The sequence below is a fragment of the Rhinopithecus roxellana genome, chromosome 16, assembly GCF_007565055.1.
Source record: "Rhinopithecus roxellana isolate Shanxi Qingling chromosome 16, ASM756505v1, whole genome shotgun sequence".
Lineage (NCBI taxonomy): Eukaryota > Metazoa > Chordata > Mammalia > Primates > Cercopithecidae > Rhinopithecus > Rhinopithecus roxellana.
In genome coordinates, this window is record NC_044564.1 from 101,947,967 (window position 1) to 101,973,425 (window position 25,459).

At 39.1% G+C, this 25,459-nt stretch overlaps 1 protein-coding gene across 2 annotated transcripts in view; it reads right to left on the reverse strand.

Moving 5' to 3' along the window:
* The window catches only part of RAD23B (RAD23 homolog B, nucleotide excision repair protein), a 48,891-nt gene extending 24,247 nt beyond the window's left edge, over window positions 1-24,644 (reverse strand). The window contains exons 1-5 of one of the 2 annotated variants that reach the window (XM_010389455.2): window positions 24,492-24,597; window positions 24,106-24,274; window positions 7,621-7,702; window positions 5,722-5,801; window positions 1,016-1,284 (exon numbers count right to left, since the gene is read on the reverse strand). In XM_010389455.2, coding sequence (XP_010387757.1) covers window positions 1,016-1,284; window positions 5,722-5,801; window positions 7,621-7,702; window positions 24,106-24,171 — 497 coding nt within the window. In that variant the 5' untranslated portion in view covers window positions 24,172-24,274; window positions 24,492-24,597. Of the gene's footprint in view, window positions 1-1,015; window positions 1,285-5,721; window positions 5,802-7,620; window positions 7,703-24,105 lie in introns of both variants that reach the window. The other variant, XM_010389454.2, reaches the window with a different exon arrangement.
* Between the last annotated feature and the right edge of the window lie 815 nt (window positions 24,645-25,459).

Here is a 25,459-nt window from a genome sequence, read left to right on the forward strand (position 1 = left end):
CACTAAAATGAAGGATCACAACTGTATCTTTCTGATCATTGTCATATACATCTTAATTTCCATGTCTGTTAACCCTTCCAGTCACTGCACAGTTTTCCACTGTATGATTCTGACTGCAAGGATCATATAACTACTACCTCTGAGGTCCTGAGTTGCTCTAAGTCACAAAGCACAAACAGCTGTAGTGCCAGTGAAGGCTGGTCATAACATAACTCATGCTCTTACATCAAGGAATTGTGCTGAATGATTTCCAACCAAGAGACCTCTCTGACTTAAGCATTTGGTCATTTTACCTGATCATCTGGGGAGAAAAAAAAAAATATTGTTTTAAACTGCTCAATAATCCTAACTGCCTAAGTAGCCACTTAGTTGAGGTGTCTCTGCTGTCAACTTCCCACAAGGAATTATTTCTTGCTCCTCAAATATCCCAACACTCTTTTCCCTTTTTCCCCTAAAGATCTACACAGGCAGAAGCTTGAATTTCTATACAAGTTCACAGAGATACAGATACAACAGTGAAAAATTGAAATAATCCACAGGTTCAGGTTACAAGAGCTAACAAATGTCAGAACCAAACACAATGTATAAACTACTGGAAAGATTTACTAACATGGAAGGATGCTTATGATATATATGACAATGACCACAAAGCATACAGATCAAGTACAAATGATGAGTAGGGTGGCAATGTCATGTTATAATCCTTGACTCATTTTGGTTATTTGTATTTCCTAACGTTTCTATTAAAAAATGATTTTCACTTGCTCCCTCCTTCCCACTGCACCCCACCCTGCCCAAATCAATACAGTACAGAAATCTGATTATGAAAATTTGTACTTATATTCTCCTTAGCAAACTATCAAAATAGACACAGCATATGTTTTAGTCAAACATTTAAAAAAGGCTTAACATAGCAGATACAGTCAGTTTAATCAAAACAATAATCAAAATAAATGCATGAAGTTCCTGTTAAACACAGATTTTGAGATAGAATTTCCTAGAATCCAGTTCCTACCTGTCAGTTGTTGTTGGGCTAGTAGCCACTGGTGTCTCTGCTGGCTTTTCTGCAGGTTTCTCTTGTTTAGTTGCACTAGCAGGTGCAGGTTCAGAAGATGCTGTCGCTGATGCTGGAGTGATGGATGCAGGTGTGGAAGTGGGAGCCAAAGCAGGGACAGGGGTTGGAGCCTGAGCCACAGTTGTTGCGGTAGAGGAAGTAACGGCTGTAGTGCTGGCAGGAGCTGACTGCTGAGTTGTAGCTGGTGCTGGTGTGGACACTGCTTTGGGCTAAACACATTAAAAGGCAAAATAAATTACGATAAAATACTACATATTGACTGATCTCTAATTACACTATACAGGATGCCACAAACATAGCACTAATAACAACCTGTAACTTGAAAATAATTTTGTAAAATGACACAATAAATGATCAATATTAGCAGTCTGACTCATGGTTACTCTTTCAAAGCTCATGAGAGCATATGTTAATCTTAATTATCAACCACAATTAATTTTACCCAACAATTTCAGTCTTCATATCAAGTTAATACAAAAAGTCAAAAATTTGAAATATAGAGAGTGTGTGTGTGTGTGTATATATATATATATATATAAAACAAAAAAGAAAACCGTATCATTTTCCCAAAAAAACTTTATGTACCTGAGTTGTAACTTTAAAGTACCTAATAACCACTTAAAAGCATTACCAAAATAATTTTCTTTAAAGACAGGGTCTTGCTACATTGCCCAGGCTGGTCTTGAACTCCTGGCCTCAAGCAATCCTCCCACCACGGCCTCCCAAAGCACTAGGATTACAGGCATAAACTACTACACCCAGCCCAAAATAATGTTCTTGAAATGGCAGTATAAATGTTTGTTTATAAACATGCCAAATATTCTGTTGTACTGTATTTTAGAAGAGGGAGGAAAATCTAAAAATTGACTACAAATCAACAGGTCCAAGTACAAAAAGGTTCACAATACTTTGAGACGCGTATGTAGATAAGCAGAAAAATGAAGGCCAAATTAAGTTGCCTCCACATGCTCAGCACTTTCTGAACTGGAAGTAGAGCCATAAAGCTTTCCACAGAGCAAAAAACAATTGGTTGACCCTTGAACAACAAGGGTTTGAACTGCACTGGGTCCACTTATATGATGAATTTTTTCAATATAAGTTACACTGAGTGTGCCTGTCTCTCCTTCTACCTCCTCCATCTCTACCACCTTGAGACAGCAAGACCAACCTTTCCTCTTTCTCAGCCTAGTCAGTGTGAAGACAAGGATGAAGACCTTCATGATGATCCACTTACTCTTAATGAACACTAGAAATACTCTCTCTTGTGATTGTTTTGTTTTGAGAGAGGTTCTCACTCTATCTGGAGCCCACACTGGAGTGCAGTGGGTGTGATAACAGCTCCTTGCAGCCTCAACCTCTCAAGGCTCCTGCCTCAGTCACTACCCCCGCCCCCACCACCAGGTAGCTGGGACTACAAGCTCACATTACCACTCCCCACTAAATGTTTTTTTTTTTTTTTTGGTAGAGACAAGGTTTCACCAGGTTACCCAGACTGATTTCCAACTCCTGAGCTCAAGCGATTCGCCCACCTCAGCCTCCCAAGGTGCTGGGATTACAGGCATCAGCCGCCATACCTGGCCATGATTTTCTTAGTAATAGTTTCTCTAGCTTACTTTAATACAGTATATTATATATGTAACATACAAAACATGTATTAATCCACTGTTTATCAGTAAGGCTTCTGGTCAAGAGTAGGCTATTAGTAGGTAAGTTTTGGGCGAGTCAAAGGTATATGCAGATTTCTGACTGTAGGGGAGAGGCTGGCACTTCTAAGCTCAGTGGTGTTCAAGGGTCAACTGTACATGCGTAAAAATCATACTACATGAGTTTTAGTTTTCTCCTAAGGCCTGTCAATGCTTACTACCTGTTTAGTTCATAACTTTCCCAAGGACCAAAGGTAGATATTTTGGTGGAAGACAGGACTTAAATTCAACATAATCTGCCACAAGCATAAACAAACTCTAAAACCAATGAGCTGAGCTGCCTTGTGTCTTTTTGATTTGAGTTAATAAAGAAGACATTAGAAAAAAAAAGGTTAGTGAAAGGTGATAGGTTTTTAAAAAATACTAGCATTACTCCCTTTTAGCTTAATTTTCTTAACAGCCAATATAATATTCCGGAGACTATTAACGTTCTAAAACGTCAATGAGCTGAAATCCTCAGGTCATTCTGGATCTTCAGTTATTCTGGATAGACTGGAGCTTCACAAAGGTGAAAATTCAGAGTTTTAAGCACCAAAACTTTGTAATAACCAATCTAGATAAAAATGTACTTTTAAATGTGGTATACTCATTTAATATTCTCCTTAATTATTTGTTATCAAAATAATATTGCAAAATGACTTGTCTTCAAGGTTCCTACTGCCAAGAACAGCTATTTATTCTTTATTCTAAACAGTACCAAGTCACTCTCTGCTTTTTAGTTTTTTCTTTTTTTTTTTCTTGCTTTTGATCTTAATAGCTTTTTCCTTTCCCTTCTTTGTATTAATAAGGTCATTTCTCAGTGCTTCCATAATGCCTTACTGTAGCAGCATTCCCTTCCTTCTTATAGTTGTCCTCTACTATTAACTTCAAAATAAAACAGTTATAAATATCATTAGAATCCTATGTAGTATTAGGAATAAAAGACTTGAAGGAAAAACAAAAAAATTGTATGTAATATAATGACAGGCTTCAAGTATCTATTCCTCAAATACACGCACCCTTTGAGACTTTTTCTGCTTAATTCTGGTGTTCTAAATAGTCAGGATTACTGTAATATTAAAAGAAACTAAGACCAGTAAGAAAACATATTTAAAACTGTGTGGCTATCACATTTTCCATTATGTACTATATATGCTAAAACTAGATAGGAAAATAGGGTAGTATTCAGCAAATTCTGGCACATGCTATAACACAGATACATGAACCTTGATAACATTATGCTAAGTGAAATAAGCCAGTCACAAAAAGACAAATACCATACATAGGATTCCACTTATATGATGGTGATAGCAGCAAAACAATGTAACTGTAATGTTATTGAACTGTACACTTAAAATGATTGAACTGGAAGTTTGTTATTATATTTTACCACAGTTGAATAAAAAATCTAGATTATACAAGGTTTCCTTACAATTCTGCTTCTCTGTTTTTAAAGCTTAACATATAGTGAGTTAAGTTCTTAAGTATAGCAAAATCAATATAGTTCTTAACAAATTAAAAAATGTTCAAGTTCAACACATGTAAATTATTTAGCTGCTTGTTTCCCGGTATAAAAGGATGTGGTAATTAAAATTTATTTCAACTCTATTTTCTATTACTATTAATTATTTTGTGACTTTGAGAAAAAAACCTACATTTATTCCACTTTTGGCCTTTGATGAAGTGGTTTCAATTAGTGATTTAAACTTATTTTCACTGCTACAAGTAACACTGTTCTTTCTCAGATTATGACAATCTAATCCTAAAAATGAATGTCATGAGTACCACTTCTCCATTTGTCTCTTAATTCTATGCTGTACTATATCTTTAAATAAACAAGTATATAGTCTCTTAAAAAAATCCATGTTCATTCTCTGCTTTAAAAAAAATTTACTGGCCGGGCGCGGTGGCTCAAGCCTGTAATCCCAGCACTTTGGGAGGCCGAGACGGGCGGATCACGAGGTCAGGAGATCGAGACCATCCTGGCTAACACGGTGAAAACCCGTCTCTACTAAAGAAATACAAAAACTTAGCCGGGCGATGTGGCGGGCGCCTGTAGTCCCAGCTACTTGGGAGGCTGAGGCGAGAGAATGGCGTAAACCCGGGAGGAGGAACTTGCAGTGAGCTGAGATCCGGCCACTGCACTCCAGCCTGGGAGACAGAGCAAGACTCCGTCTCAAAAAAACAAAACAAAACAAAACAAAACAAAACAAAAAATTTACTTTCATAAATTATTCCAAATACATTCCAACCTACTAAATCACAAGAAAGTATCTGTTTAAAACTTCCTCACAAAAATCATTCCATCATTTCTTTAGTTGCCTTTTCCCTTTTTCAGTTTCTAAAAACATATTCTTTCACTAAGAAATATCACTGTAATAACAAGCTTTCATGCCTTTTCTGCCTTGAGAAATTTGTTAGAACTAGTACATAATTTAGCAAGTCTATTTAAGACAAACTTATGAAAACTACAGAATAAACATTTATTCCATTTATAAAGACATTTTAAAAGAACTATATAATAAATGATTTCACTACTCTAGCAGAAATAATTTCAACATTTCAAATTTGGATATCAAGTGTATTTTTAATATACATTTTCCTGGTTATTATTGAGGCTAGTTAAATCTATAATTCCTACTCTTATCCTTTTTGCTTTATTGGTCATCCTTTCCTTACTGATTTCTAAGAATTCTTTACATAATCTGAATATTAATTTTTTTCTTCCTATTGGTGTTTCAATTGTTTTAATTTACATAAAATTTTATTAAAACTATATTAAATTATAGTACAATAACCATTAATAACTTTATGTTTCACTTAACGTAAATTCTTAAAAAGCTTCATAGTAAAGTGCACACCACTATGGATGTGTATAAACTGTGTCCATCGTGTGGACTTGGGATCATCATTTTTAAAAAGACTTACATGCACAAACATATACAGAATGAAGTTGAAACTTACTTTAGTCACCATAACCACCACAAAGTTTTTCTCATCAATTTTGTATTCTTTAAGAGCAGTATCATCATTGAGGATTTTGCCTAATACATTAAGAGAAAAAAAAAAATCATTTAAGGCATAATCTTTCTCTTACACATAAGTTAAAACAACTTTCTACTTGAAATATCATTATTTCAGAAATATCAAAATATGAATCACCAACATAAATTCTATCAGTCAGTACTTTTCCCAAAGAAAAAACCAATCAATCGAGATAAAAATAAAACAATTCCTAAGTGGCAGGGCATGGTGGCTCATGCCTGTAATCCCAACCCTTTGGAAGGCTGAGGAGGGAATACAGCTTGAGGCCAGGAGTTTGAGACCAGCCTGGGCAACATAGCAAAACCCTGTTTATAAAAAAAAATAATTCAAAATTAGCCAGGCACTGTGGCACACGCCTATGGTCGTAGCTACTTGGGAGGCTGAGGCAGGAGGATCATTTGAGCCCAGGAGTTTAAGGATACAGCAAGCTATAATCACAACACTGCACTCCAGCCTGGGTGACAGAGCAAGACCCTCTCTCAAAATAAACAAAATTAAAAGGCATAAGCATTTAACTGAAAGATGTCAAACTTACATAGTGTATATAGAATGACAATCAATTTTTACAAATGTATTACTTCATTATATAAAGGACTTACTGGGCAAGAAAATATGAAAGAGACCCGAAAAGGAGGAGATCATGACGATAAAGAAAATCCAATACTCTGATTGCACAGGGGTCCTCTGGAAAATAACCTATATTCTTTTCTGATACGAAGAAGGGGAGAGAAACAAATTTCCTGTTCCCCAAAATACACATATCTGATAAATCAGAAATGTTCTAACACTATCAAAGCAAGATACTAAAAGTACTTCAGAAAATGACATGATACACAACAAAGAGCAAGATGTTACAGAACTCAAAAATGCACAAAGAAGTACAAAAGACTGTGATCGCGCTGAAGGTCACGTATTAGGTAAGTAGGACTCCCTGATGTTTCCTGCTCCATGAATTTAGTTTTCCATCTTTAAAAAGCTATTGAATCAAAAGCTGCTAACATTAAGACAGAAAGGAATATGGATAGGAATGAGAAAACAGGCCAAAACGAGAAACTGGACATTGGAATTTTATGTCTGCTTCTTTAGGCTTCTGAACTCTGATCTATAAAAATAATGGGACTGAATCACCATGTTAGCATTTCCTCCAGGCTGTCTCACTTTAGGAAACACTATTCAGAAAAATAGAAGAATCCATGGGCGATCAAACACCCACCTTACTAACATCTACAACGAAAGCATTTTCTCTACTAAATTTGGATATCAAGTGTATTTTTAAAATACATTTTCCTGGTTATTAGTAAGGCTAGTTAAATCTATAATTCCTACGCTTATCCTTTGTTGCTTTATTGGTCATCCTTTCCTTATTGATTTCTAAGAATTCTTTACATAATCTGAATATTAATTTTTTTCTTCCTGTCGATGTCTTTCTGTGTGATGTGTTTTTTCGGTATTCTTCAGTCGGTTTTGGTTAAACTTAATTTTACAAGAATGATTCCAAACATAGTAATAATAATCAGTATAAATGGTTTCAATTCAATTTTTTAAAAAAGCTCAGTTTCATTAAAAACACAAAAGCCAGTTACATGATGCTTACAAAAGATGACACAAAATACCGTTTGATGGAAAAATACATAGAGCAAATGTGAATAAAGAGAAGATTGAATATCAACATTAGATTCAAACGACTGCTCTTTCACTGCTTTTATTTGTACAATCATTTTTCTGACAATTTGAATATACTACAATATTTAAGATAACATTTCTAAAACTAAAAGAATATCAAGACATGGCATGTTAATTTTAATATTTAATTCATACCTGCATAAATTAATTTTTGACCTGCTACCGGAAAGGCATCTTTCCCCTTTTCAGATTCAATCTTCTCTTTCAGTGCTTTCACCTATAGGAAAAATAAAGATCTGTTTTGGAAAAAGTCTAAACAAAAAATGACAATCCAGAATCTGAATAAATAATGGAAGACAAAAATTATATACATAATTATTAATGCTTCCAAAACCTCAAAGACTGTTTTTCCAATTTGTATCAAAAAAGATTCAATATTAACTCATATTATTAGTCATGATAGGCATAAACTTTAACACCATCTGATACACACAGATTTTTAAAAGTTTACTAGTTGACTTGATAATTTAAAATAAAGTTTTCAAAATCAAAGTTTTGATTTATATAATGTTTACGGATTTATTTCCCACGGAGCAAGAAAGTAAAGCTCGATCACCTAAAAAATCTCAGAAATAAAACAGTCTCATCAACAAGAAGAATACTTCAATGTTAAAGGTTAAATTGTGAATGCTAAAAGGCAAATAATTCATCTTAAGTTTTATGCTTCATTACAATCACCACGGGTGCTTTACAAACACCAATTAAAACATAATCTCTGAGGGTGGGATCTTGACATCAGTATTTTTAAAAAGCTTTACAGGTGGTTCCAAAGTTCAGTCCAGGCTGAAAACCACCAGACAACTTCAATGCTCTTAAACAAGCAGCTTAGCTTCTCTCAGAATCAGTTTCATCTATAAGAGGAGCTGGAATCCATGACCTTTAGAGTCTCTTCATTTCCTAAAATTGTGTGACAATTAGGCTCATTATACAGTATTTAGAAAAACGAGTCTAATGGACTTCTTAACCTGTTAAGTAGGGAGGCAGAGGAGTAAAAAAAGGCAGAGATGGCTTTCTCATTTGCCTTTATAGAACTACTTTCATTACTTTAAAGACACAAGAACCAAGGAGAAAAATTCAAACTCCTTCAATTTCCCAGAATACTTCTTGAAAATTATCTAAGCTGACAGTTCTCTGAGTTTTAGACAGAAAGGGATACAAATACAGGTTTCTCTTCTACAATTAAAAAGTGACGGTGTGTACTTCAAAGATAAAAAAAAGCTTATTTAGCTTCAAATGTTAACATACAATTTCACACAATCCTCAAAACTGGGACAAAAGGAAATGTCACCCACTCAATTTTATAGACGAGGAGACGGAAATAAAGAGGTTACCACCCCTTATATGACTCCAAAGAGTATTTTGTAAATACCATATAAACCATCCTTGCTGTACTGATCTTCCTGAAATGGGTCAGTAGCATTTATTGCTATTCTGATGTTCCCCAAAGTAGAAATCCATCACAAAAACCCCAATCCACTATTTTCCACTGTTCCTCATGTCAAAGGTGAAACACAAGTAAAATTTTTTTAAAGCCAAATATCAGATTTGCAAAAAAAGTAAAACATTGTCAGCCTTCTCAGTGCTTTGTTGTTACTGTTATTTTGGCACATAGTTATTTTTTTGCGAAAAAAATTATTATAATAAATTTATATCTGTTTTTAAATGAACATTAATAAAATGTTTTAATTTCTAATATGGTAAATATTAATAAATGTAAGTACATTGGGTCAGGCACAGTGGCTCATGCCTGTAATCCCAGAGCTTTGGGAGACTGAGATGGGAGGATCACCTGAGGCCAAGAGTTCAAGATCAGCCTGGCCAACATGATGAAACTCTGTCTCTACTAAAATGCAAAAAAAAAAAATTTTTTTTTTTTTTTTAGCAGAGCATGGTGATATATGCCTGTAATCCCAGCCCTAAATAACTTATTTAAATGTAAACAAGTATTGAAACCAAGCCATTTGAGGACTGCTATCCTACATGCTAAAAGACTTCCCAAGTCAACTAACTGATGGCAGAGCATGGGTGGAGCACTCAGTGGTGAATGGTAAATTTCTTTTCAAATTTTGTTTCTAGAGACAAGATGTAATATTTGCAAATGTGATTATTTAGGAAAACTACAATAAATTACAAACCAAGTGTAGCTCTATGCATGAACCCAGTTCTCCGAACAATACATAGTGGCTTGACATGGAGTGGGTGCTCCATTATCTTGTGCTCGATGAATAAATGAACAGAGCATAGACATATGTAAAGAAAAAAAGACACATATGAAGCAACAAGTAAAAGAAAATAAACATGCAAGAATATCTCATTCTTGACAGGTTTCAATGAAGTAAGACTTAAATATTTCATATTTCAAAAAGCCTAAATAACAGGACTCTCTAGCTTTATATATCAAAAATGAGGGAGGAGAGGTCAAAGGCAAAAAAAAAAAAAAAAACCAACAACACCACCATAAATTAAGAAAAGCTGGATCAAAACAAAAAGGTCCTTTAGTAATTTACTACTAAATAACTTTTGCTTCAAAGAAATCAAAATTGATTTAAAAATATTAAGGTTGCGCACAGTGGCTCACGCCTGTAATCCTATACTTTGGGAGGCCAAGGTAGACGGATCACCTAAGGTTGGATTCGAGACCAGCCTGGCCAACACTGTAAAACCCCATCTCTACTAAAAATACAAAAATTAGCCAGGCATGGTGGCTGGCACCTGTAATCCCAGCTACCTGGGAGTCTGAGGCAGGAGAACTGCTTGAATCCCAGGAGGCAGAGGTTGCAGTGAGCCAAGATCACACCACTGCACTCCAGCCTGGACGACAGGAGCAAGACTCAGTCTCAAAAACAAAACAAAACACAAAATATTAAGAACATAACAATGGGGACTCCATACAAAACACCTATATGATTTGGCTAAAGAAGTAACTGTAGACTAAACACTAAAAATGTTTATTCAACAAAGAAGAAAAATTAACAGGCTAAACATGCAACTCAAACAGAAAAAAAGGACAAATAAAAATAAAAAAATAATAAAAGAAATTAAGAGGCCTGGTGCAGTGGCTCATGCCTGTAATTCCAGAACTTTGGGAGGCCGAGGTGGGCAGATCACAAGGTTAAGAGATCGAAATCATCCTGGCCAACACGGCGAAATCCTGTCTCTACTAAAATACAAAAATCAGCCGGGTGTGGTGGCGTGCACTTGTAGTCCCAGCTACTCGGGAGGCTGAGAAAGGGGTATCAATTGAACCAGGGAGCCGGAGGTTGCAGTGCGACGAAATTGTGCCACTGCACTCCAGCCTGGCGACAGAGCAAGACTCCATCTCAAGAAAAAAAAAGCAATTAAAAAAGAGAAAAGGCAGCTGGGTGCAATGGCTCACGCCTGTAATCCCAACACTCCGGAAGGCCGAAGTGGGTGGATCATTTGAGGCCAGGAGCGCAAGACTAGCCTGGCCAACATAGCGAAACCCCGTCTCTACTAAAAATACAAAAATTAACTGGGCATGGTGGCGCATGCCTGTAATCCCAACTACTTGGGAGGCTGAGGCTGCAGTGAGTAAAGATCATGCCGCTGCACTCCAGCCCAGGTAACAGAATACGACTCTCTCAAGAAAGAAAAAAAAAAAGAGAAACAAGGCACAAAACTGTTCGTGCACTAATAAAAAAATTGGACAAATGACAGGGCAGGCAATTCACAATTGCAGTCATAGCACAGAAAAGCTCAACTTCATTAGTAACCAAACACATAAATGATGCCCCATGTTATTAATCCAATAGACTACCACACTGGAAAGATTGGTTTGAATAATTCTTGGCATTGAAAGTGAAGAAATACATTCTCAGAATAAGAATTAAAGTATCAAATGCTCAAAATTTTTGAGGGCAACATGCCAAGATGCTTCAACATTTTTAAGGTAGTGGGTGAAGGCACGGGGATTTGACCCAACAGTACCACGTCAAAGAAAATAATTGACCAAGACTTTGGAACCAGGTTCACTGACCTGTCTGAAATTCTGGCATTGTTCCTTACCTTGAACAAAACAGTGATCTTTACTTACAATCCAATCTATACTCACAGAACACAGGCTGAATTCTGTCATCTAAAAACCACTCTATGTTTAAAATTATAACTGACCAATCTCCTGTTCCTATCAGCTCTTAGTAACTGTTCACTATACTTGCTCTTGAACCTCCTCCGTAAGACTTGATCCCTAGAGTCTCTACTTTCATTTTGATCTTCACTATCAGCTCTATTTTGCTTAGACAACACTGTCACTGCTCCTATCACTTTCTTTCTAATATCAAAAACTTCCTTGTCTTTCTGCTGCTCCTGACACACAAAATTCTGTATTTGGACCAACACCATCTGTTTCTGTCAGTACTCAACCTCTAAAATTTACTCCAACCACTCTGTAGTGTCTCACTGTCCTAACCTTGCTTAGCTAACAAATCTCAACTTTTACCTAAGAGACTGCCTATCAACATTTATACCCAGTTTTCTAAATGCTAGTGGAGAAAAGGATACACTAAATCTTCTGTTCCCCCTGGTTAGCCCTATTCTCCATTCTCCAAAAGAATTATCTTAAATCTGCATTCTACTCTAAATCTGATTCCCAGCATCCTCTCATACTCTCTGCAGGTGACCACTTTCTACCTTATTAAAAACAGTAGAGGAACTTATTTTCAATTTTCTGTTTAACTTTGTTGCATCCAGACCCACCTACATCTCCTTCTCACCTATTAAAGAAGAATCCCTTTCTTTCAAACCTAATTCTTTCCACCGGTCCTCTGGTTCGCCTCCAAGTATTTTTCAGTATCTTACTAAATTCATTATATTGCCTATCTCCCCCAGCCTTTTCAGCCTCTCTTCACTCAGTTCACTTCCATTCACACTGAGACCTAATTCTTTATCATTTTAAAAACAAACACTTAACAATCTCGTCTCCTCCTAGACTCTCTCTCCCCTCTTAATCTAATTCTTCAAAAACTTAAATACACACCACTGTCTTCACTTATTCATAATCCAAAACCAACTACTCAAAAGAGGGCAATACTGTGCTGATAAACAAAAACATGAAATGTATTCTCATTCTGCTGCTTATTTTCTCTGGTAGTGCCCCCCCGCCCCACTGGCCATTCCATTAACACTGCTCTTTACCCATATCACTGAATTCTGCAACATCATAATACACTTCTTAATCCTCTCCTATCTTCCTCTTGTCACGTGTGACAGCACTGACTTGTCCCTCCTTTATATACTACCATCCTTCGGCTTCCAGGATGTCATACTTTTGGTTTTCCTATCTCTCCGGTTCACTGCTTCACGAAATCCTCCTCCCTGGCCAGCCCTTTAAGTGTTAGACTTCCAGGATAATCCATCGTGTCTACTCCTAGTTTTAATAACCATGCAGATGTCATCTGTATTTCTAGCCCAGTTGTCTCTCCCTGACCTTCATTTATACACACTTAACTCTCTACTGAACACCTTCACGCGATGTCCTAGAGGCATTTAAACCATAATGTATCTGTGGAAGAACTGTATCTAAATTACTTTGTTTTAATCATCCCTAACCCAATCTAATTGGGCATACTTTAAGATTAGCAAGAAAGACTGCCTTCTTTCTGGATGCTTCAAAGGAAGAGGTAGAACTCAGCACAGATTTCTCTTGGAAAGGATATGGCCCACAATAGATGCAATTATGACTCCTTTAACTGCGCTGAGCCCCACGCCAACGCTCCCATTCCAGTAAGCCATCTCGACAGAGTGAATATAAACGTGAGCACCACAATCTCAGTACATAACCAGGGCTAGAACTTTCATTGTGCCGCATATCGTGCTATATAAATAATGGTGGTTTATCATTAATTCCACTAGAGACAAAGCCATGGTTAACATTCAAGAAATCAAACTTTTTTTTCTAGCTACTTAATTATCTCTTATAAAATTGTGCATTTAAAAATAAAAACATACTCAATATAATATTCAACATGATGGGCATGGTTTTTCCTTTTTCCTGCAAAGGAAGACAATCATAATAGTGTATTTAAAAGTGCCACCACATGGTGGGCGCCTGTAGTCCCCAGCTACTCGGGAGGCTGAAGCAGGAGAATGGCTTGAACCCGGGAGGTGGAGCTTGCAGTGAGCTGAGATCGCGCCACTGCACTCCAGTATGCGCGACAGAGCGAGACTCTGTCTCAAAAAAAAAAGTGCCACCACAAAGCCACAAAGCTAAACTTACCATTTAATTATTTCCTAATGTGAGCACTACTGTGCATCTCTGTGGCAATGGCACTATTTTAGTTCAGGCCAACAACCATTAAAAGTAGTCCTTTCCCCTGTTATCCCAATAGTTCGAGGTCAGCCTGGTCAACATAGTGAGCCACCATCTCAAAAAAATTTTTTTTAATTAGACGGGTGCTGTGGTGCCTGCTTGTAGTCCCAGTTACCTCAGGAGGCTGAGATAAAGGACTGACTTGAGCCCAGGAGTTCAGGGTTGGAGTGAGATATAATCTTGTCAGTGTACTCCAGCCTGAGCAACAGAGCAAGACTCTGTCTCTTAAAAAAAGTAGTCATTTTCATTTGACAAATTTAGGTCATGAATGAGACATCAAAATAATATCTTGTAAATCATGTTCCTATGATAGCATAATGAGCTGCCATGTCAATATTCTTACACAGCACTTTGCATAAGATTTCTAGGCTACTGCTTGTTAATTAGGTCAGCAATTGCATATTCCATATAACAGCTTGCTCAATGTTACAGTATTATTTTTCCTTCTTACTTCTATAACTATGTTGCTTCTTATTACTGTTATAACTACATAGAGTAAAAATAATGGTGTAAAGTTTTAATAGGTAGCCCTGAAATATAACATCTGAATAAAAGCTAATGTAGGCTATGTACCTGCCATATGCCAGGCAGTGTACTAAGAGCCTCACAATAATTAACTCTTTTAATCTGTACTACATCTCTATGAGGTTGCAGTAGCCAACATCCAAGATGGCCCCCAATGACTCCCATCTATTGGTATTCAAGCCTTCGTACATACCCTTCCCACACTGAATTATGGCTAGTCCACAAGAACAGTAAGATACTGCTAAAGTAAAAGTGTGACTTCTGAGGCTGGTTTATACATAAAAGCCATTGTTTGTATTTTACTCTCTTGGATCACTCACACTGGGAGAAGCCAGCCACAATGTCATGAGGACACTCAGGCATCCTGGGGAGAGGCCCATATGGGGAGGATCTGAGGCCTCTAGTCAATAACCATCACCAAGTTGTTAGCCATGTGAGGAAGTCACTTTCAGTGGGAATCCTCCAGCCAGTCAAGCCTTTAATGTACAGAATGAAGCCCTTAAATGCAACTTCCTGAGACAATGAATAAGAACCACAGAGCTAAAATACCCCTGAATTCCTGACTCACAGAAACTATGAAATAGTAAGTGTTTACTGTTTTAATTACATTTTAGGGTAATTTGTTATGCAGTAATAGGTTAACTAGTACACAGGTAGATACTATTATCCTTTTTCTGATGGGTACACTAAGGCAGAAGAAATAGAAAGGTTAAACACATAGCTTCTAGAGGCAGAGTCCCTAAATTTGAATCCTGGCTACTCATATGGAAGACGGTATTTGTAAATAACAAATAATGTTTGTAAGCACTGACCAGGCATTTTTTTTTGAGACAGAGTCTCGCTCTGTCACTAGGCTGGAGTGCAGTGGTGCGCTATCAGCTCACTGCAACCTCCACCTCCCGGGTTCAAGTGACTCTCCTGCCTCAGCCTCCCAAGTAGCTGGGACTACAGGTGCGCGCCACCAAGCCCAGCTAATTTTTTGTATTTTTAGTAGAGACAGGGTTTCACCATGTTGGTCGGGATGGTCTCGAACTCCTGACCTCGTGATCCGCCTGCCTCAGCCTCCCAAAGTGCTGGGATTACAGGCGTGAGCCACCGCGCCCGGCCTAACTAGGAATTTTTTAAGGCAATCTGACACACTTCGACCAAATAATTCCACATCTAGAAATCAATGCTAGAGGTGCTCATGTAACTACTTCAAAGACAAAGGTACAAAGTATGTGCACTACATTGCTGTTTGCAATACTAAAAACTGAAAACAACCCCCAAACATCCACAAAGGAGAAGTGGTAAAATAAATTAACGTACATACATTCATTTGAACACTATGCAATATAAACGAATGAAATATTTATAACTATCTTTGAGGAAAAAAGCTAGCTGCTAAGCAATTAATTTTTTTAAGCAGTGTAGTTGTGTTCATGTATTATGTGTAAATATATTTTTAAAAAAGACTAGAAGCCATTCACATTTTACTATATTTACTACAACGAGCCTGAATTATTTGAGTAATTTAGGGAAAACTGGACGTTCAAACAGAAAAAAAGAGACTTCATTTAAAAGAAAAAGGTCTAAGGTAGTTCTAATACTACACGGCCTAATTAAAAAACAGTAACAGCAATTAAATTTTGGCAATCAACAATTAGCAAAATAAAGGAGATTCCCAAAGCCAAATATGTTTACTAAAGGATTTCTTACGTTTACACTACAGGCAATGCTTTTTCTTTTTTGGTTCTTTGGTTGATCTCCTTCCACTTAAGAAACTGGTACAGGGACCAGAGTACTTCCTGGGGAATTTCTGTACCAAGGTAAGTTCCTGATAATTCTACAAATACAAATTTGATTTTAAAAATGTCAGCTGACTTCAGTACAAACAGGAAAAATCTCCTCACTGGACCCAAGGAGATTTTTACAACAGAAACAATAACTGATAACATAACATGAATTATATGACAAGGGGCAGGCACTATAACAAAGGTAATCCTCAAACTGGGGTTATGATCCAAAAGGCTATTATTTTAAATAAATGATTTGAAATCCAAAACCCATTTGTCCCACAGAAATGAGCCTAAATACCATGTAAAATGGTACTTAGGCTCTTAAGTCAGCCAATAATACATGCCAGTTTAATCTATTCTAAAATATATTCCTAACAGTATGATTTCAACAAGATCAAAAGAAACACAGGAATTTGAAAATTGAGTAAGCAGAATTCCCAAAATACCTGTAAGTTTCTATATAAGCAAAGAATGGATCTATCCAGTGCACCAGCAAAACCAAGGTGCCTACCTAATTCAACCAGAAGTGTGTGGGGAATAATGGGTGAAAACAATTTTATCTACCCCTTTAAGCCTCTAGGATCTGCTCATGTACTATCAGTCATTTGTAGCTAGTCTACCTGCTCTGCTGAAGTAAGTTTATATAATGTTTAAAAGGTTTATAAAGCTGATTCAGTTGTAAGATTAGCGTTCGTGACACTACAAAAGACATTTATTTATCTAAACTTATAGGGAACAGATGGTGTAGTGTCCTTTGGCAGGATTCACTGTGCCACAGTAGGGTTAAATTCAGCAAATTTCTTTCAGAAATTAACCGGAATCCTATATGGCATCTATCACAGCAAGACCTTGTTCATTGCTTTTACACACTGTTCAAAATTTCTGATTATGTCAATCTAAGAGAATGAGAATATCTCATTCATACAAACCTTTTAAAGAAAGGATAGTGAAATGGTCAAAATAAAAACTGATGAAAGAAGGTTGTTTAAAAACTGCAAAACTTATTTCTAATTTCACAATTCACTAAATATTTCCATGCCCATGATCTCACCTGATTTTCACTACCGTTAGGAAAGCAGTTCAATTATTATTACTCCCATTTTAATAATGAGGAGAAAGATTTTTTAAAAAGTATTGTGCTTAAGGATGAAGCACAAGTACAAAGTTGTGAGGACTCCCTTTTAGGAACAGTATGGTGGATCTGAAAAGAGCAAGACGTGGAAAAAAGTAAGCAGAATTAAGAGATACTCCTGAATTTTCTTGAGAAGCAGGGAAATAGGGCAGCAAATAAAGAGGGATATGGAGATGAGGGAGTGTATCATTAAGATGGGGAAAAATTGTTTGTATACCCTAGAAATGGGAAAAATCAGTGATGAAGAGAAAAGAAGATCTGATGGAGTGATGTCCCTCACACATGACAGGGGATGAAGTATAGTGGAAAAGTGGAAGGACCTGCCTTAGATAGCATCATCTACAATTCAGAACTATCTACAGTAAGAGGAGGCTAGCAGGTAGGTAGCTATGGTAGGACCCTGTAGACATTCTGTCTCGATTATTTCTAAATTCTCAATCAAATAAAGACTAGGGTCGTCAAATGAAAATAAGGAAGGTAGATGATATGAAAGCATCCTGTGGCAGTGGAAGAGTGACTAGTAAACTGGAAGACTGTCAGGTGCTGCACACTAAGGACCCAACTAAGGTTCCTTCGTGTGTCTTAGTGTTCCTTAAAGCTCATGAATTTAAGTTCCTTAATGTTCATAAATTTAAGCGAGACAAGTCAATGTGGCTACAGGTGCATCTCTGGCCACTCAGGTGCAAGTACAAACACTGAGTTGAATTTAATCACATTTGAGGCTTTCTAAGCAAGAAAGGAGGAGGGAGAGTGGGACCACATTACCAAGCACTGTTAATACTGTTTCAAAATTCATATACCAATAATTTAGTACTTTCATACTAGTATTCTCATTTTACAGCAGAGGACCAAAAGGCACATACTGAGTAACTTGCCTGAGGTCACAAAGCAAGTGGTACAGCCAACTACACCTCTCAAAACATATCCTAATTCCATCTCCTCTGCTCTACATCTCCAAATCCTCTACATCTCCACTGCTACTGCCCTGGTTCAAGCTTTAATTTACTTAAAACTACTGCACAAGCCCCCTAACTGACGTCTCTGCTTTTCACTCTTGCCCACTCCACAGCATCAAAGTAACCTTTAAAAATCCTAAAAGAAATATTTCCTGGCTGGGTATGCGGGCTTGTGCCTGTCATCCCAACACTTTAGGAGGTTGAGGCAGGAGGATCACTTAAGGCCGAGGTTGGAGACCAGCCTGGGCAAAACATCAAGACCCCATCTCTACAAAAAATAAAAATTAGCTGGGAGTGGTGGCATGCGCCCATAGTCCCAGCTTAGGGTGGAGGATCACTTGAACCTAGGAGTTTGGGGCTGCAGTGAGCTATGATCATGCCACTGTACTCTAGCCTGGGTGACAGGGCAAGACGTTGTCGAAAAAGGAGGGAAGTGAGGGAGGGAAAGGAGGGAGTGGGGAAGGGAGGAAAGAAAGGAAGGAGGGAAGGAGAGGAAAAGAGAGGGAAGGGAGGAAGGGAGAAAAGAAGGGAGGGAGGGAAAAAGAGAGAAAAGAGAGACAGAAATAAACAAAGATTTCTGTCCTGCTTGTAAATGTTTCCAATTTTACCCTGAAAACCCCTAGCCTACAATGCTCTGGCCACTTGCCTAACTCACTCTCTTATCTCTTATCCATCACCTTAGCAATGCAGGCTTTTTTAGTTCCCAAAACACATTCTTAAAGGTCTTTGCCCTAGCAGTTCCCTACAGAAAACACTCTCCTCAAGTGCTCATTTTTACTCAGCTCTCAGCTTAAATGTCACCTTATTCAGAAAGGCCTTCAGTGACTAGCAAATTTAAAAGTAGCCACCCAGACTTCCTGAGTTCAGGAGTTCGAGACCACCCAGGGCAACATGGTGAAACCCCATCTCTACTAAAAATACAAAGAAATTAACCAGGTGTGATGGGGCACACCTCTAGTCCCAGCTACTTGGGAGGCTGAGGCAGGAGAATCGCTTGAGCCCCAGAGCCAAAGGTGAGCCGAGATGGTGCCACTGCACTCCAGCTTAGGCTACAGAATGAGACTCCGTCTCAAAAACGAAACAAAACAACAAAAAAAAGTAGCCACCCAGTGAAGTATTATCAAATACTTTATCCTATTTCAACTTTCTGCATAGCACTTACACCATTACCTGGTTTTCTAAAATTTGTTTTTTGACAGTTTTATCCCACTAGAATGCACATACCATCACAGCAGGGCCTGACATCTAGTAAGTACACAGAAAGTATTTATTAAATAAATAAATCAACATGCAAACCCACTACATTGGGGGATCACTGCCTTGCCAGTTTATCAAAATAATATATTCAATTCATTCAAAGATCTTTACTAAATGCCTACTGTGTGCCCGGCATCAAAACAGCAAAGGTCTGGCAAAAAGTGTACAAGATTTCTCAGTTTCTTCCTGTATCTTGTTCTACCAATATGCCAAGAACTCTTAATTTCACCTCTGTGATTCAGTATTTTTAATACATTTACTACTTATTGCCTTAATCTAGGAAACTTCTATAATATGAAATTGTATCTAGCATGACTATATTGAAAATACAATAAACCACAGGAATAATTCACTGATAAATGATGACTAGTAAATACTGTATTATAATACAGAACAAGTACTAAAGCAATATACACACACACTTTTGTTTTTCTTTTTTTTTGAGATGGAGTTTCACTCTTGTTGTCCAGGCTGGAGTGCAATGGCGCCATCTCATCTCACCGCAACCTCCTCCTGCTGGGTTCCAGCAACTCTCCTGCCTCAGCCTCCCAAGTGGCTGGGATTACAGGCATGCATCACCACGCCCAGCTAATTTTCTATTTTTAGTAGAGACCAGGTATCACCATGTTGGTCAGACTGGTCTTGAACTCCTGACCTCAGGTGATCCACCCGCCTCGGCCTCCCAAAGTGCTGGGTAAAGCAGTATTTTATAACAATCACATTATAGAGATAAACCACAAAATTAGGTAATTCTTCACAGCATACTAATATACTATTTACAGATATTAAAACAATGATATCTTTACAATTCTCTTAGCAAACACATCCAATGTATATGTAGAATTTTAATGTCCCTTATATAGTAATCCGATCACATTTCATCTTTTGCATTTAAAGTCTCATCTCAAATTTACTGAGTTCTGTTTTTAGTTGTTCAAAGCAAACAGTGTCAAGAGTTAGACTGCAGGATTAATTTGTATACCACATACTCTTTCTTGTCACCATTTCAGTGATGCAATAAAATAATGCACTGCATTTTTTTTTTATCTCAAAAGGTTTATTCTTAAATCTACCTTTCCTAATGGCTTCAAGCAACAGTAATATAAAAAACTAAGTGACTATAAAACTGAGCTTAAAAACTATTCCATTTCCCTGTAAATGTCCATGACACCATTAAACTTAAAAAAAAAAAATTTTTTTTTTTTTGAGACAGAGTCTCGCTCTGTCGCCCAGGCTGCAGCGCAATGGCGCAATCTCAGCTCACTGCAACCTCTGCCTCCAGGGTTCAAGCGATTTTCCTGCCTCAGTCTCCCAAGTAGCTGGGACTACTCGGGAGGAGCATGCCACCACACCTGGCTAATTTTTTGTATTTTTTTAGTAGAGATGAGGTTTCACCGTGTTAGCCAGGATGGTCTCAATCTCCTGACCTTGTGATCTGCCCGCCTCGGCCTCCCAAAGTGCTGGGATTACAGGCATGAGCCACCGCACCCAGCCTAAACTTCAGAATTTTAAAAAATTTCAGAGAAGCAGTGGTCTACTAGACATCTCAAAATGCTTTAATATGTAGGCTACTTAAATGTCTCCCACAATTTTTACAGTCAAAAAAAAAAAAAAAAAGAGCACACAATGAAGAACATCTAGCAATGGTCTCCCTACCCCACACACACCACCTTCTCACTTTGTTTCTGTATTGTTTGAATATTTTATAAGACGGTTTGCATTACAATTTTTTTTTTTACATTTACAATTGTAAAAACAAAAAACAATTGTAAATTTACATTTACAATTGTAAAAACAAAGACCTTTGTAAAGGTTAACACTAAAGGCAGCGGTCATGTAATGTATCACGGTAATAGTCAAGTAAATGGTACAAAATATCTAATAAGTCTAAGAAAGTTTTGTTAAAACTAGGGCAAATAAAAACACCTTAAAACAAATTATCTTGCTTTTTCCAGTGTGTATATCCCCTACTCTATAGCTACTGAGCTTTGACTAAGTCAATAAGGCTCCCAGAAGCTCCAGGTCACATTCTACAGGTCCCTGTATTCCTCCAGTCCTGCCAGCAAAGCTCACTAAACATTTACTTGTTCAACAAATGAATCACTCCCATGATTCCCCTTATCGCACAGTCCTTTCTTCCATTTTTGCTCATGCTCATCTCAAGCTCACAAGAGCTTCTATACTGGCTACGTAAGTCACTTAATTTTCTTGGTTCCTTCTGAAACAAGGACAAATCTCTGAGTAGACCAAAAACAGGTCTCAATAAGATCCAATCTTGTCTTTATTTTAGATCTATTTCTAATATCCTTGGTTACCTAGTTCTCACAACAACTTACAAGCAGGACACTTACTGTTGCTCTATTAAATATAATTTTCTTTGTGTATTTCTTACTGGAACTCTAAAGTGTCGTATCAAAAACAAATATTAAATAAAACACACTACAAATATAGAATTGAAAACGTTGTCATGAAAACTATTTCCTAAAGTCATTAAAATAAAAACTGACAAGTCATTAAATGCAAACGTTCCATATATCCCAGGGGAAATGCTTTAATTTCGTGCCCCAGACTAACAGTATTAGTTTTTTTATACTAATAGAAACAAAATTATATTTATTTATGTAAATAGCAGCAAAAGCTGTAGAAGCCACTCCCTAACAATGGGCTTTTCAAAAATATACTTCCCGAAGTATAACATATTACTTTTCCTTGAAAATAAACTGGAAAACAGCAAAAACAGTTAAGAATTTATATAAACACTGGTACAGCATTGACTCTCAGTTAACACTGCATGTGTAAAGTGCCTAAAACGCTAAACAAATCCTACAGAACATAAATACTTCAGTGGAGCTGTTGAAAGAGTCACTGCATAACTTCAATACACCCACAAATATTTACCGAAAAGCCATAATATTTCTTTAGGTTTCAATAATTCTGAAATTAACTGAGTATTATAAGCCAATTAAGTTACTGTGGCATCAACATTTGTTACCACAAAGAACCAAAGTCAAATAGGCATTTTACGTAGTTTGTCTGAAATCATCAAACTCCATTTTAACTTTCACCCTTCAACTTATTAATGCACATTAAGCAGTAAAAAAATACTCAAGAGGAATCTGATTCTATTAGTGCTGTCAGTCCACAGGGTGTTGTCAATTACTTCTGAGGACACTGAAAAGTTTCTCATGTATAATTGAGATCTACTGTTCCTTTAAGAAGTTAATCACACAGCATACACCTACATATATTCTGAAATCAAATAATTTTGTACCAAAATCCCAAAAAGGTTGTTTTTTAAAAAATTAAAGATGTACAAAACTTAAGATTAAATGAAATAAGTAAAACGTAGCATTGTATCTCCACTCAAAGGAATCCACTGTTTAAATAATCGATTCCACTTACTGACCACCAAGTAAACACATACCATTTAATCGTCACATCTCTGCAAGGCAGGTATTATCCCTATTATACAGAAGATGAAACTAAGATAGCGTAATTTGCCCAAGGTCATAGCAAATAAGTTACAAAACCACAAATGGAACGCAGGTCTACTTAATTAACAACAAAGCCCCTGATCTCCACCCAAAATAGAATCAACTACTTTTAAAAATAGAGTTGGGCAGAAAGCTGCTGGTTTAAACTTAGTATTATGACAATCTTAGCGGTGTATTCCCGAACATAAGCAATAAATTCACACGACGTTTTTAGCTTCTTGGCATAAAGTTGTACTGACCTCAACAGTGTCTCTTTATGCAGTCACAAATACAGAAAAATGTATAATGTGGACTTCTGAAATGTTTAAGGCTTTAACTGCAGAAGGGATTCAAAGTTTTTTTTTTCTTTTTTCCCCCTTGAACCGCTACTGTTTGGGGGATCGGGGGAGGGTGGGTGCAGGGTTCTAACTCCTACAATTCCAAGATTTCTAATGCAGAAAACCCGTTAAATCTGGTTTAGTTTGAGCCTAGACGGATTTGAAGGGTTCTAACGCTAAAACCACCACTAAAAGAGGCCTTAAAGTGCAATCTACGCAAGGGTGTGGGTTTGGTGGCGGGAGGAAGGCAGCAGAACGATTCATTTGCAAATAAAAGGGTTAACAATTGTGAGGGGAAAGGGGCAAATTCATTTTCACCACTATTCACCTCTCACCACTCACTCGGCGGCAAACGGAACCTGATACTTTTTTTTTAAGACTCATCTTCTCGGGTTACCAACTCTGGGACCTAAGCGCCTAACCAGGTCCACACATGGGTAGTGGCGACGCCTACGTCTCCCTCCCCCACCTGTGCACCCACACCAGAAAGCCAGGCCCCACGGCCGAGACGGCCTGGACCTCCCCATCCCCCTCCGGCCCCGCTAGCACGAGCTCCTAGGCCCAGGCCCGCGGGCGTGCGCTCCACGCCATCTGCCACCAGGCCTTCGGCGTCCGGCCACTGCTTCCCCTTTCTCCTGCCACAAAGCCCGTGGCCAAGCCAGGAGAGTTGGCTCCGCTGTACGCCGCCAGGGCCAGGGCCGGCACCGGGCCTCAGGGCCCTCATCGCGCCCTCCGGGGCTTGCCCCGCTGGAGCGCGCCGCCCGGCCCTGCAAACTCCTGGGGCTCCCCGCGGCCCGCACGCGGCCGCCCCTGCCCCCGGCCCGCGCGCATACCGTCTCCTCGGGGTCGATGTCTATCTTGAAGGTCTGCTGCTGGAGGGTCTTCAGGGTGACCTGCATGGTGCCGCCGCGCAGCTCTGCTGCCGGGCCTGCGCCGGGTGCTGGCCGCTGGGCGGGGTCTGTGGCCTGGCGGGGCCCCGGGGTCGCCCGCGCTCCTCGAGCTCTGGGGAGGAAGGCGGTGGGGGTGGGGGCTTGTCACATTCGCCCAGCGGAGCGGCCTCTCCCCCAGCCCGTGCCCGGCACCGCGCCGCTGCCTCCGCGACTGCGGCCTTCCCCGCGAGCTCGGGCCGCCGTGCTTCCTCACGCGCCAAGCGCCAGCCACCGAGTCTGCAGGAGGCGCAAGGGGCTCGGCGAGACAAGCAGGGAATCCGCTAGCTCACCACAGGATGCTGGCCGCCATCATCGTGACTCGCCGAGACGTGCCCCCTCCCCCACGCGAAAAACCTGGGGGGATGGGGCCGGGCGGGCGGGAGCGCGCAGGCGTGGGGGGTGCGGCGACGCTTTGCGCAGGCGCGACAGACGACTCCGCCCCGGAATTGGGGGCGGGGCGGAAGGCGGCTCTGGAATGTCGGCGGCCTGGACCCGGATTGCGCAGGCGCGTTCCGTGGGCGACAGGGGCTCTCGGGGTTTCCTCCTAGCGACTATTGCTGGGGCGTTTTCTCCGCCCGCCGCCGCTCCGCGTCTGCAGACTCCGCCCGACTGCCGAAGTTACGCAATATGTAGCCCGGGAAGCGCTACGTGGAGACCCAGCAGAGTGGATGCGGAGCCCTGGAGCGGGGGAGTAATCGAGGCGGAGTTTAAGTGAAAGGATGGCGGTAACCACAGTTACGGGCCAGCACCGGCGGGGCGCTAGCTGCGGGGCTCAGCCCTGGGGGTGTCGACTGATTGTTTAATCCCGACAGCACAGACTACTGAGCCGGACTGCCCGCTTTCACATTTTGTTTTCTCTCACTAGCCTTGGGACCTTGGGCCTAAACAGATGGACCGATTTAAAACGAATGTCAAGTTCTGTCACACCTTGGGGTAGAACTGTCCAGTGTTTCCCCATCTAGCCCCGAGTTAAAGTCAAAGTTATTAGAACGGATGTATTAGCCCCTCGCCTTTCTCCGAGTCGCCTTACTCTCCCCACTGGTGGATTCTAGGCTGCCTCCACCTCAGGGCCTTCCTTTGCACTTGTCCCGGCTCCCCTCCTTAACATCCTTGCTCAGATGTTGCCTTCTTGGTGAGGTCTGCTCTGGCTGCCTTACTTAAAATCGCAACTTCCTATCTCTCTTACCCTGCTCTGTTTTTCTTGTATAGCAGGTATCTCCTTTTAATTACTGTGTAATGTACATATCTCTTGTTTATC